This window comes from Bacillus rossius, chromosome 1, assembly GCF_032445375.1.
Source record: "Bacillus rossius redtenbacheri isolate Brsri chromosome 1, Brsri_v3, whole genome shotgun sequence".
NCBI lineage: Eukaryota > Metazoa > Arthropoda > Insecta > Phasmatodea > Bacillidae > Bacillus > Bacillus rossius.
In genome coordinates, this window is record NC_086330.1 from 223,910,172 (window position 1) to 223,925,609 (window position 15,438).

Below are 15,438 nucleotides of genomic sequence, written 5' to 3' on the forward strand. Positions count from 1 at the left end.
GTAGTTGGTACGTATATATAATTTGGTTCTGTTATGTTTGGTTTTTGTCACATGCTTTTTGATATGTGTGTTTTGTTTTTTTCTTTTTGGTTTTAACGAACAAGTTGGAGAATGAGTAGCGTGAATGTAAGTGTGCAGTAATAAAGTATTCAGATAAAGGAACCATGTTATTATTACTTTCACTAAACTGCTACCAGCCTAAATGTTATAAATTTTTTTGAAAAGTGGTGAACATGTGTCTATTAATATTGAAGCAGTTGTACCCAGCATTATGCGAAAATGTTTACCAATAAGAAGCAATCAGATATGGGTCTCGTCAAGTTGTTTAAATTTGTAATGTAAATGTTTGCCCAATTTCGACCAATTATTAGATGTAAATAAGGTATTTGAAGTGAATTTTAAGTATTCAACTGACTGTACCATTTTTATGTCCATTTATAAAATTAATGTGACGTAGGTCTGTATTTAGATTAAAATTACGCGATGTGTTGTAGGTAGACATAGTCCACAGAAGATAAAACTTAGTATATATAGTTTTATATGTGATGGCTTATGATTATGTAGTTTATTACATTGTAATTGAATTGTTCTACGAGTGTCATTCCAACCTAAAAAAAATTTTGGTCTCGTGAAAATTGATAATTTTTCCTTTGTCTCGTAACTTTACATTTTACATGAAAAGTGTCATATTTTTTTTTATTTTTATAATTTTGACACACATTTGTAAATAGTGTTTTGTGATTTTACAAGTACTAGGCTTTATGTTATTTCTGCATAATCAAAATTGTTTTATAAAAATTATTGCAAACATGTTGTAGGGTTTTCATCGCATCAGAACTAGTGGTATATACATATTTACAATTATAAAACGGAAAATCAAGCTTAAATATTTTTTCTTCTAAGTTCGTTCCTGTGTTCCTGTCATGGAAGTAGACTGTCTTTATCCTAAAAAATAACATACACCAATTAAAAACCCACACCAATATTAATATTTAAGCAATAAAAAAGAAACTAAAGTTGCTGATACAACGTTTATTGTAGATATTTAGATTATTTACCAGAAGCTGCTAATCTACTAATTTATTGGTTTATTTTCTTCACTAATATTGGCCCGCACATGGAGTTAAATTAAGGAATGTGTTTTTGTAATCTTCGCCATGTTAACAAAATAAGTCAAAATAATAACTACGACGTGCCCCCTGGAGTTAAAGGAAGAGTTTATTTGTCCTGTAATTGCTAGAAATGATGCCTATATGCAAGTTTATTAAGCTAATTGTATGAAATGAGAAATAAATGTCCTACAATATAGTAAAATATGTATTGGTAATAATAGTAAGGCAATAAATCCCAAAATATGTTTAGATAAGGTGGGTTACTCTTAAAAGTGTACAAGCAGGCTGTATCTGTGTTATTTAGCCAATTTATTTATTGTTTTAATAAGCTCATCAGAAAAAAATAGTTACACCTGGAGAAAACATTACAAGCATCATTTCATACCCTGTAACTCCGCCTCTGGACTTGATAACCGGCTGGATTCGGTTAGGAAGCGAGTCCACAAGGTTTTGCAGGTACATCGCATCCAGGTTACGCCACTCTCTTAAGTTTTGATCATGCAATTCCACCAAATTACAGGCATTCTAATGTCGATGTTTTACCCGCTGTTCCAACATGTCTCACAGATTTTCAATGAGGTTCAATTCAGGGTAGGGGAGTGTTCATAAAACCAGTCACATGTGTTCAGCCCGATGAACTTTGCTGTTGTCATCTTCATAGAGTACTCAAGCTGATATAGACTGAAAGGCCACACATGATCATTCAGAATGTTTAAATTAACATGCTGGTTCATTTTAGTGGTCACCACAGTGAGCGGACCCAATCCACGATACAAGAAACACCTCCAAAACATCACAGACCCACCTCTGGCTTGAACCTTTGCACACATCCAGAATGAAATGCTTCATTTGGCCTTCGGTGCACTCAATTACATGCGTCATTGGAATACAGGAAAAAACATGATTCGTCAGACATAATTCCACCAGTCAGCTACGGTCCACATTCAATGATTTCTAGCCCATTGAAGACATGCAGCTTTATGTGCCCGGGTGAGCAATGGCCTTTTGCAAGATGACCGTCTCCAAATGTTCATTACATGCAGTTCCTATCGCAATATTCTCTCTCTAACAGGTTGGAATGGACCTTCATTTACTGACTGCAGCAATTTTTGTCGTGATGGAAACGATTGATTCACACGTCGTGAATCGCGTCTACTGTCCCTCTCAGTCAGGGTCTTTTTCCAACCACAATTATGACGTAGTGTTTCGTGGCCATGTGTAGTACACCACTGCGTATAGACACATTGAACAGTCTGCTGCAAAACACCAACAAATCCAGTAACTTCATGCACCATATGGCCGGGGCCAAACACAATTGCCCGTTTTTGCCACTCTGTCACATCCTGACATCTACCCATGTGTACATACACTGTCCGCTTGAAACATCAGCCTCTCACTGATCGCTACTGCCCTATGCTTATGTAGAGGCAGAGCGGGTGCGGTTGAGCACGGGACTCGTTTTCTGCGCCACCTGTACAGGCTTAACAATCCATCTGTGCGAGCGCCTTAGAGTGACTAATTTTTTGTCTGGTGAGCTTATTATGCTCTTCGTATTCACATGTATGGTTTAAGAATGTAATTTTTGTCAATTTATCAAAATTGATGTTTTAATGTGTCGGACAATTTAATGAGTTTATTCAAAAAATATTTGTGACTACAGATATGTCAACTTATGTTTATGTGTAAGGCGAGATAAGTGATAAAATTAAATTGTCAAGAATTCACTTGCCTACATAACATTAAGATCTGCCTTCTACTACCTTTATCTGTAGCAACAGGATTTTTTTATTTATTTGTATATATTATCTCTGTATACATATCAGTAGTTTTAGTAATTATTTTATGTTTGATTTGATTATTATTCATTGTATTTCTTATGAGCCACTATTTTCAACATGTACCAAGTAGGTACCTGCAGAAATTTTAGCACTGTAATTAGAATTATTTCCATATTCTTTCCCAATCTTTAATTATTTAATTGTAAAAAAATAATGATAATGTAAGTACTTATCCATTAATCTATTAATATTTTCTTTATGATAACTTTTATCCAGCAATTCTTCCACCGCATTGATTTACTTAGACTGCAGTGGTATTTGTGAAACGCCCCTTTACGTACCTGTCAAGAAGAAAAACATCAGCAAAACTCATAAATAATGTATTTTTAATTTTTTTTTTTGAAAAGCCAATAAACTCTTCTTTGTTACCCTTGATTCTCCTAATGTTTATAGCTATCCAACTTGTAACTTTCTGATAACTGAGTATCAATTATCCTCGTCTGTTTTATATAAAAAATAATTCTGAATTATTTCCAGGGACCTACTAAAACGAAAAACTTCTTAATTTTAAGTTAAGCCTTACAATTATTGATGGATATATAATTTGTATATATTGTGGCAAGCAAGTTATTAACACAAGCATTAATAAATATGTTGAGGAATAGTTAACTCGGGTTAAATTATGCGAAGTAAACAGGAAATCAGAAAGTAATAAAGAACAACTATTGTTATTTGACAAAACCACACTTATGTGAATTTTCGTGATATGTAGCTATAAAAAACAATGTAGCATACTATTGTATCGCACATACTATAGGTATCTTACAAAACACACAATATAATTATGAAGTTGTGTTAAATTTAATTCTTGTCTGCTTTTTAAAGTTATATTTTTGTAGGTGCATTAAGGGTGAAATTTTAGTATGCAAAAGAAATTCAATAAAATACACATTCATTACACGATGGAAATTTAACAAGATATAAGTGAAATGTGCATGCGCATTGCTGCTATAGCCTTGAGCCAAAGTCAAGTTGGTGGACCCGCTTGTGGCAGCATGCACCCTATATATTCATTTTCGTGAACATCGGGGGGTGTATTTAACATATTGGTGTGATAAATAAAACTTTCTGATAGTGAAAAAATCCTGGAATACATTTTGTTAACTTGAAATGTCATTAAAATACATAATCACAACTTAAAAATTGTTTATAAATTAATAGCCAAGAAAATAGTGTTGGAACAAACATGGATTCAACGATATTTAAGTTTTGTTGGTTCTCTATAGAATTACGAATGCTGCACTATCTGTAAGGGATTTTTTTTATTAAAGGTTGCCATCCAAAATATACATAAAAAAATTGGTTGTTTGTAAAGTCAGTTTACGGACGATAGTTTAACGTGACGTCATAACAAAACATTGATGAAATGATTGCATACTTTTATGAATAAAATTGAATCATTTTTATTGAATTATCACTATTTTGTATGGATACAAAGAAGGAGTGAAATGAAATCTACAATTTAATTGATAAATTTACTTTTATTTGCACTCATTAATTCAAATATGTTTATTACTTTATCAAACAGATTATTTTAACTATAACTTTTATACATGTTTGCTATTTAACTTCAAGATTGTCGAGAATGTTTTACGCTTTTTCGCAATTACACATTTAACGACGAAGTTTGTTCGTCGTGAAATTAAACGTAGAATTTAATAAAAATGCCCTTGCAGTTAATAAAATAAGTATTAGTAAGTTTAAGAAAGAATTTCTGCTTTAATCTCCAACCCAGACGCTCTTGGTGCGCTGGGGCCGAGATTAAAATTCGTCGAGAATATTGTACGTTTTTATGTCTTCCAGTGCTCAAAATGATATCCAATTGTAGCCCCGGGCACAAAATTTTATTTATAATTCATTAATAATAACACCCTTCGCGATAAACAAAGGAAAATATGTATTAGCAAGTACCTTGTTGCCGCGGAAGGGCATAGATAGCGCGATTCGTTCGGTTCGCGTCCGTCACCGTAGATGTTAGCACCGTAGGAGAATAATATTATTTCGTTTTTATAATATGATTTTATAACAAATACACATCCCAAATACACCAAACTTATTTATAATGTGTTACAATATTTTTTTTAAAACATTGTGCAAAAGATCCCGGGTGTAATTTGAATTATTATGTGTAACTGTAAAACACCATTGTTCGTACAAAAACTTATTTGAAATTTAAACATTACTTTTAAATAATCGTACCGATTGTGCTGAAAATCGGTGCACAATCGTTAAATTACATAATATTAATAATTCAAATGATAAAAACCTGATTGAAAAGTCTAATCGATTGTTGTTCCAATCGAGTGGAAGAGAGATGCGGCGCAAGCGTATAATGAGCATAACGGGACACATCGGAGCTATTGTAGGACCTCTCCTGAGGCAGTCTGCCAAGTGGCATCATCCGAAAATGACTAGCATGGTTTCTCTGGCAGTATGCGAATTTAGCACACTCATGACATGAAAAAAGCTGAATCTCACAAACAATATGCATCTATAATTTTTCATATATCATATGCGTTCTTTTTAAGTAAAAAACTAAACTTCACTACAAGTACACGATGCACAACATTATGATTCTGGTTATTTTTGGGTGCTCTCTTGTATTCCTTTCGAGTGATTAACGAAGATTGTAACCATCTTTGTTTAGGTCTTCTGAGTGGGAGTGTCCCAGAATGCAAAATGACCTCCGAATCTACACCACACAACCACTCCCTGACTTTTTAACTTCATGACTCCGCATACCCTTTTCTGTCTTTTGCTGAGGGAACCTCACATGGATCCACACTCTGAACCAAAATTCAAGTGCCGTGGACTCCTCAAAGAAATTTTAACATTCGGTAAACTGCGTAACTTTTTCCATCTGTATTTGTAATCCAAAAATATATAAATAGACCAAAAGTAATTTTCGGTTGAGGGAACGTTCCACAATATGTAAATAATGTATTTCAATTAAAATATATTGCTATTCTTACAGAAGCTTGCCATCATCTATAGTCTCGGTTGGAAGTCCGGGGCGGGCCTAGTGGAGAGGTGATGTGGTTTCTAGCTGTTGAATTTATGGAAGGGTGCCAGGTTAGTTCTGAGAGCTAACCAATGTGTTTAGTGGGTCGTCTGCCCGAGTGTGCTCCACTAGGCTTGAGGGCTAAGGATCTGGCAAAAGCATGGTTGGGTAAATAGGGAATTAAACAGTGTTTTAGGTGACGTATTTGAATGTTCGTTTGCACTTTCTCTTTATGTGATTACAATTGTGGTACATTATGAGGTTTCTGCCAAATGGTTGACACTGGACAAAACACTAGTTGTGATTGATGTAACTGGTACTCTACTTTACACGCGGTACTGACAGTTATACATTGATGCATACGAAAAGGAAGTCATAGGTGTTTTACGTCCTTGATAGTTCAATAACATGTGTCCCTTATGTAGCACTAAAATTGGACCTGAGGCAGTCTTGCACGCATGTGTTTGTAATGATGATCAGTGTCAGTAAGGCCGTAACTCGTATTCTACGGGGCTCTGTTAGCCGTACCTCTACATCGGTTGGTGCTAAAGTTCAAGCGTGGTTGCAGGTGTGTGCATGGCGGAAAAAGTTGAAGCACTTCCCTCTGGAGTCAGCCAAGTCCATAAGCTTAGGCCCCGCCTCTTCGTTACATGGAGAGGTTACTGAAAACAGCCAGGTTCCGCACAAATGGTCCAGGGGAGAATGGGGGGATGTTAAGCAAATGGTCTAGGTTTATATGACTATAATTACCCGTATGGACCTTCGGTGAAGCATGGTTGATGTTCCCTGAGGGACGAACGAGTCCGCACTGGATCGCGGTCTGCGAGAGTTTTACGGAAGATGGCGGCGGCGCGAGGGAGGTGGCAGAGTCGCCTCGTGCTAAACTGCTGGAGAAAAGAGTTAACTAAATTATACGTAACTTATACCCTAGTCAATGACAATATTCTTACTTAAAATATTGGCATTGAATAAATTGGCAGAGGCTATATCAAATGTCGCTTCCACAATTACGTTAACACTAACTTCAAAAACATGGTTCAAGTGGGAGATTGTTTGTCTCTTTTATAACTACTTCGTTGTAAAAACTTGGTGGCGTGATTAAACATTGCCATTAATTATGTCCCCCAAGGCCAGAAAAGGAGTTAGTAGCGTTCACAATGCAGGATGCCCTTGCCTCGGTTGCGGACTTATTCGCGCGGACTGGGATGCGTTCTGCCAGCGGGGACTATAGCCCGTCCCACTCTTAGATTGCAGTACACAGCTTATGGCGCGTGCTGTTGCCAAATCTCTAACGCATTACGAATTTCAGGAGATGTGTGTCTTTGTAATTCGGATCAAACAAAAAGCATTTTAAGAAATCATATCGTAATTTATAATATTTTATACTATTACACATATAAATTTGTAATAATTAAAATAAAAACTACCTATTGTAGACAAAAATTCTTATAGTTTTCTTTTATGTTCTAAAAATTGCATATACTTATATATCACATTTTCATGGGCCCGATAAATGCCGTATTTGTTGACAAGTCATGTCCAAAATGATAAATAAAATACGGTAATGGAAATTCTCGGTCGAGTAAGTTATGGGAAAAATCCAAACAATTGGGTCGAAATGGGGAAGATTTTTTGAAAAACAGAAAAATCGCAGCAACTCCCATCATATGAATAATATCGCATCCGTTTTAACGAATGATAACTTGGAGTACCTAATTCCAAAAAAAATTTTCTAAATAAATTTTTGATACGACCAGCCATAACTGCATGGGTTCGAAAAATATTTTCACCGGACAAAAAAAAACGTAACTGCCTTAGTAGACACCTTATCAAATCTGTTTAAATTGTTTGTAAATATCATAATTATTTTCCAAAACTTTGTCTAAAACAATGTTTGATAAGATGCTTGGTGTTGAGAAGGATAGAAAAATAATTCAAAATTTTGTACCGTGATCGCTTTTAAATTCCTTCGTATTTATTTCATACATTTTACATATTATGTTCAAGATTCAATTAAAATATTTTTGTAACAACCATTACTGCAAGGGGAAGAAGAAAATATGGGTTTAAGGATATAAAAATCCCTTTTTGTTCTAATGTAAAGAAATATAATCATCAAAATTTTCCTGCGCCTTTAGGCTGTGCCGATAAGGATTTATTTTAACTTTAACTTACAACAAGAATCTGTTCACACACATTTCATTCATAGGAATATATACGATAAATGTAACGCTAACTTGATTAAGAAATTAATAACATCACATACCTTTTAATCACTATCGCTACCGCTGACCAATGATGTGATACCCTTCCATAAGAGTAGCACAGAGCTGACCAGAAAAATGGTAAGCTTCCTTAATTGCATTGCACACACTCATATTTTTTGAAAAATACTCAAATACATTCAACACAATCTTGCGCTTCCTCCCGCGTAGCCTACCGATATAATTTCTTTTCGGTGTTCTATCTTCCATATTTTATATGTACGTAATAAAAATAAATTTAGAAAATAATATCACGTATGTTAATAAATAATTTGTCAAAATTATAACTGTAACGAGTCACCCGACACAACGCGTTGCTTCGTCGCGAGACGCGATACTAACTGGCAGGCTGGTTTTCAGAAATGTGTGTCTAAGGAAATAGGTACATGGTTGACTAAGGAAGCTATGTATTTGAAATTGCTTGCAGGACAGAACCCCACTTATCTAAACACACGACCCTGTTTCCTCTTACGACGGCAGCTCGTGAGAGAAACCTCTATTGCAGCGCGCTCTTGTACTGATAAGACACATCATTAACAGCTATTTCCACGGAAACTGTAGAAGCAATTGAGATGGAGCTGCTTTTAAAAACTAATTCAATTTATTGTGAACATTTTTCACGCTTTCGTCCCCCATCTATCTTTAATAGAAAAAAAGTTTTCCGCTGGTCAACTTTTTGATGTGTCAGTTTGTGAGAAAATGCATTTCAATATATTAAAAAAAATTATTTAAGTGAAACCTGTATAGTTTTTTTGTCTTAACATTTGTTCGGTGGCGTCCTAAGGTATTAATTTATTAATAAAAAAATCTGAATGAAATACACATGTAGGTTTTTTTTTTTGATGTGAAACATCTCGGAATACTTTAAAACAGTTCGCAGTGAATAAGTTATGTTTTTTAATTTTTTCGGACACTTGAAATATTTTTAAGTATTCAAAATAAGCATTGCCTGATGCGTATTTCTATGGTATACAATATGAAAAAAAGCTTGGTCCAAAAATTAAAATTTTAATTTCGTTTGATATTTGGCAACAACGCTCAAAGAAACAAGGACAGCGCTAACGGCAATCGGCGTGTGTTAGAGAGAGATAGAATGCGCCCATTTACTTCCACACTGCAATCTAAGAGTGGGATGCTCTTTAGTACTGGGCGGGGTGAGGACTGGGCTTTATTGTCATTGGAGGTATGACATCAAGCTATTGTCATAATAAAATAATATTAATTCTAATTTTAAGACACTTGTTACAAATAGTTTTCATTGAAAATTCAAAACTTCTAATTATATTTAATAATCAAATTATGCCTATACAAAATAAATATTGATAATTGTTTTGTAGTCATCAGATTTCATCATTATTGAGGATGAAGACGTTAAATTAAAAATGTTAGACTTAATAATGTAAAGCATTGTACATAAGGACTTTTGCTGGGTTGCAATAAAGCATAGTTAAAATGAAATTGTGATTACACTGAAGGTTTTTAACTCAGGAGATTGCTGAGGATAGATCAGAGGAGATGCAGCAGTTTGTAGTCGGTAGTGATGATAATGGTGGTGTGTGGTGTCACAGATACACAAGTGGTCCCACACGTACTTCGGCCTGCCGGGCTGGGTGGTAGCACTGCAGAACTACCATGTAATCCTGCCTCGCCGCCACCACCGCATACACCATGTGGCGCCTCATGAAACGTACTTCTGCATCACAACGGGCTGGCTCAACTGGCCACTGGAGAAGGCGCGCTTCTGGCAGGGCCTGGAGTGTGTCATCCAGCGAGCGACTGGCTGTCGACCGCGCGCCGACGACTTCAGGTGGGCGCAAAAGCGCTCGTGAAACTGGCTCCCCCTTCCCTCCCTTATCCATGCTGCGACCCACCGACTCACGCCTGTATTTTTACAAAAGTCTTTACAAATAATATGTGAATAATCTGTCATGCCGATGGGTGTTCGGTGAAAGTGGTATGGTCTTTTCCTCTCTCAGGGACCAAAGGGTGTACGTTGGAGCATGTTCCCCTGATAATCGCTTTGTTATGTGCAGTAGAATCTTGGTTGTACCACATGGCTTGAGAAATTTTTTTACATAATTTGATTCAAATGCAGGGCTTATTTCTTTGTATTTTGTGATTAATTTTAATTTTCATCGGTCAACCGCTCTTTCCTGACGTCTTTCCTCCATCACCATTTCACCTTCATATACATCTCTCAACCATCACCATCTGTCATCCATCATCATCTCACCTCTATCACCACTCCATCACAATCTCTCTCCATCACTATTTCTCCTCCAGTACTATTTTTCCTCCAACACCAGCTATTGTCCATCACTATCACCTTCAACACCAGCTCTCCATCACCGTCACCTCCATTACCAGCTCTCTGTCACCATCTCCTCTTCAATTACCATTTCTCCTCCATCACTGTCTCCTTCATCATGTCTCTCCTCTGTCACCATCTCTCGTCTATCACCATCTCTCCTCCAACACTGTCTCTTCTCCATTACCATCTCTCCTCTAACACAATCTTTTCCCAACACAATCTCTTCCCATCACCATTTCTCCTCCATCATCTATACTCTTACACCATCGGTTTTATAACACCACCTTTTATTTATCACTATCTTTTCTTCATCATCATCTCTTATCCTTCTCCATTTCTCATCCATAACCATTTCTCCTCCATTATAGTCTTTCCTCCATTACTTCCTCTCATTCATTACCATCTCTCCTCCACCATTCCTGTACTACCTCTCCATCATGCTCTTCTCCATCATCATTTCTCCTCCATTACCATATTTTATCCATCTCTATCTCTCCTCCCTTCACCATCTCTTCCATCACCATCTCTGATCTGTGCTGCATCCTTGCATTAGACATATATATATATATATATATATATATATATATATATATATATATATATATATATATATAAACTGTTTCTGGCGTATAAGATAACATGGAAAATGATACAAGGTCTGTGTTCCAAAAATAAAATAGACAAAAAAAATGTTGCACACTCATATAGATATCAGCCTTTTGTTCTTGGAAATGTGACGTAATAAATATTTGTTTGGCATTTTATGTTAAAAATAAACGTGAGTGTAATGTAGAGATGGTCACTGTGTATGTATCAGTCCATTGTGTGCTATATTTGCAGTAGAGTTTCTACTAAACTAATTCTAAATGTGCCGAACATTGGAGCGAAACAAGCTGATAAGCTACAAAAAAAGGGGGTTGTCTGTAAAGTCGGTTTACGGATGATAATTTTACGTGATAACGTCATAAGAAAACATTGATGAAAAATAGCATACTTTTATGAATTGAATTGAATTATTATCACTGAGTTATCATTATTTTGTATAATACAAAGAAGGATTTAATTGAAAAGTAAATTTTTTTTCATTGAATACTAAATAAAAGCATTATTTGACTTTTTATATGATCGTTTATATGAGATAATAATTTTTTAGTCAAAATTGTAACATAACCTGTTATTACTGCACTCGCTGACCAATGCTACTTTTTTTTAATAATCAAAGAACAAATATATGAGATTATATCGCTAATCAAATTCTTAAAATGCAAGAATTAATTACCTTTTTTGCCGCAATTGTTGTTGTAATAAACAATGGAAACCACATTAACTTTTCACTTCACTTTATAAACAGTTGACAAAACAGTTCATGTGTAGGTTGTGTGCTGCCGCTGTCTCTCTTCTACTCGGACGCATCTGCCGATGAAGTGGAAGAGAGAGAGATGCATCACAAGCTGATTGTGCCTCTCTATCGCTTGTTTTGCGCTCTCGCTTGCATGCTCGGCTCAGGCAGAACGTGACAATGAGTCATGTTTTTTCGTGCATGCAGCCAGCGTTCATCGATTTATAAGACGTTATCATGTCAAAAACTACTTTGTTGCCCTTTTGTGCATGTTTTCCCTGTGCAGGTTAACTTAAGTGGGAGAGGGAGGCTAAACGGCTAGCAGACCAGGTGAATGTTCGTGCTTACATGGTATCTGAAACAACTGGGAAATTACTCGACTTCACCTATGTGCAACAGTTAGACTCTGTGAGATGGATGGAAAATGTAGGCAGACCAAGAGTGAGGGTACTGAAGTGTTAGCCAGCCCTCGTCTACAATCGGTATGACAACCAAACATCACAACTGTCAAACCTGCCCACCAATACATTCATAAACACAAACTGGATAGATTCTGTTACAACCACCTATTTTTTTCTGTTCTCCTGGATAGAAGTAGTGTTGCAAAGTAAAGATATAGCTCAAAATATCACTGGTATAGGTTGTACTTCCCTAGCTGTTTCCTTTCCACAACATATCTACCGCCAAGTCAGAGTACAGATCACGAATATTGTGAAAGGCTCAAAAATGTGACGAACATAAGACTGGTCACAAAAGTCATGAAAAGTGCCTAAATAAACAGTGATGTTGCAGTAACTTTCAGCAGACATTTTGCTAACTTGCACTTTGATACCTTGCTTCATTTTATAGTCGCACATTAAATATAAGTAATTGGAAACTGTAGCAAGTACCTGCAAATATTATATCTATTTCATAGTATGTTTAATTTTGCTTGCATATAAAAAATGTAAGAATATTTTTACTAAATGTGATGGAAAAGTCCTGAAATTGGTTTACTAGTTATTTGTATGTACCCTGTCCATACAATCTAACTACCATTATATATTGATTACACATTTAGAACGATGGCAACTCTGAACTTACCCATAAACTATAGTAATACTGAGTGTAAAAATTTATTTAAAATTGATTTTATGTTCAAATTAATTACAACATAATTTAGTATTGCTTACTTTTTATGATTTGATTCCCTCATAAGCTTAGATCACATTACAGATATTATTTAGATCACGAAAGTCATGAAATAGTTATGAAACCAAAAGAATGCTCACAAAAGTCGATAAAGAGTCCCAAAATAATAGTTTTTAATGCTGGAAGTTACATAAATTTAATTTTTAGCAGCCTTTTGATAATTTGCGTTTTGTTTTTTGATACCTTGCTTCAGTTTATAGTCCGTAATTGAGTATACATAAATAGTCAAAGACTGTTCACATAAATCATGTTGAAATTATCTCTGATTAGGTTTTAGCTTCCTAACAGTGATATCTAGGTAGCTGCACGCTGTTGTAAAGTCCCATGTTTGTTGTGACAGAGTATTGCACCTAGATGTATTGCATGGGCTCCACCATATGTTACTGGGCACACGAACCATGCGGTGCGAGACACTCTCTCTAGGCGTGACTAATTTCTCCCTTAAAGCTACCTCACTCCTGACCAGGTCCGTACTGCTGAAAGAACCTACCCAGTGGATGTCGAGGCCCTGTTACCATTACTCATCGACACGTGGTAAAGCACTTAAAACAACTCACAATTAACAAAATTTATTCATCACAAGAAACATGCCATTTTTACATTTTGTTAATTAACTGTTGAAATGTTTTGCAGCACGAGCTGGCATATGTTATGGTTGGTCATCCTCGTGGCTGGCAGATTTTTCATGTTTATGACAAAATCCTTTAAAAGGTTTTAAAGAATATTTCTTTAAGCAGTCTGCCTCCTGAGGCAGGCCTCAAGGATATAAAGAAAATGATTGATGTAGATTAAATGTTTAAAACAGGATTACTGGTCAGTGATGGCAAGCGATGAAGTCTAGGGTTGCAGGCGTGTGCTGTCTTGGTCAGTGATGGCTTCAGACTGGGCAGATATAAGGTACCTTCCCACCTCGCTGATGACCATTATGTTATGCTCGATTCGTGCTGTATATGTTAAGGATATATTACATAAAACACGTCACATGATTAAAACATTTCATGTTTACAAACCCTTTTTAATAAAAATTTAAACTTATATACAGTAAAACTCTTTTAAGACTTTCCCGTGATCACTTCCATTTATCCCTATGTTAATTTTTTCCATTCATAACGTTTGCTTTAATAGACGCTTCCCGCATATAAGGTTCAGCGTTTGTGGAAAAAAAATAATATAATGTTTAATCTTTAAACTTTTAAACTCTATTTTTAATTTTTATAAATTAACTTATTTCCGAACGATAATGAAACAATTTGAACTTGCACAAGACCGTCGAAACCTTTGCCAGGTGACGCACGCTGTTACAAGTGTATTTTTCGACCAATCATCTGTTTGCATTGAGACGCTGTTCCATCTGCACCCCTTTTCCTCTATTCAAGGCAGAACATCTGACGAATGAGAAACGCGCACGACCATCGAAACCTGTACCACACACCACACGCCGCACGCTGTTGCAAGTTTTATTTTCAACCAGTCATCTGCTTGCATTTGAATAGACTGTGAGGCTATTTCCATCTGCTCACCTTTTTTCCTATTCATAACACGTGATAAATACATAGCAAACCATATTTACCACCAGCCATTACTCTTTTTTAGTTTGGCGATCTTTTTAGGTGTGATTTTAAGGTTATCAAGCATAATAAATATTTAGTGTTGTGGCAAACAGTGCATAATGGCATCTACAAGTAGTGGAGAACCCATTAAACACAAGGCGTTATCGTTTGAAGATAAACTGAAAATAATTTCAGAAGTTGATGCGAATCATTTGATACCAAGAGTGAGTATGGCAAAAAAACTCAGGATGCCACCGTCTACTTTGAATGGAATCATGATGAAGAGAGACCAATTTTTGGCTACTAATGTTTCATCAAAGTGCAAAAAAAATGAAGATTGGTAAATATGAAGAAGTTGAAATTTACTCTTGGCGTGGTTTAAAGATCAGAGGGTACTTGGAATTCCGACAAACGGCCCAATTTTAAGAGAGAAAGCTGTACAAATAGCACATAACCTAGTTGTTGAATTTCATGCTTCGAATGGCTTGCTCAACAGATTTATGAACAGAGTAGGAATTGTCTTTAGAACTGTAAGTGGGGAATCTAAGAGTGTGTGTGATGATTCTGTCCAGAGTTGGATAAACACAAAGGTGCCTGCAATTATAAAGGACTTTGAACCAAAAAATGTATTTAATGTCGATAAATGTGGTCTGTTTTTCAACTTGCTTCTGGACAAAGCCTTTGTTTTAAAACGTGAAACATGCCATGGAGACAAACAAAATAAGGAATGAGTGACAGTGTTATTGGGTGCCAACATGGATGGCACCGAAAAGTTACCATTGCTGGTAATTGGGAAACAAAAAAAAAACACAGTGTTTTAACATAAAGACAT

General features: G+C 35.8%; 1 protein-coding gene across 1 annotated transcript in view; it reads left to right on the forward strand.

The window, feature by feature from the left end:
* Positions 1-10,694, forward strand: part of LOC134527323 (plasmanylethanolamine desaturase 1) — a 143,450-nt gene extending 132,756 nt beyond the window's left edge. Inside the window, exon 4 of the mRNA XM_063359892.1 lies at positions 9,784-10,694. Within this exon, the coding sequence (XP_063215962.1) occupies positions 9,784-10,044 (261 nt within the window). The 3' untranslated portion in view covers positions 10,045-10,694. The remainder of the gene's footprint in view (positions 1-9,783) is intronic.
* Positions 10,695-15,438: the final 4,744 nt, after the last annotated feature.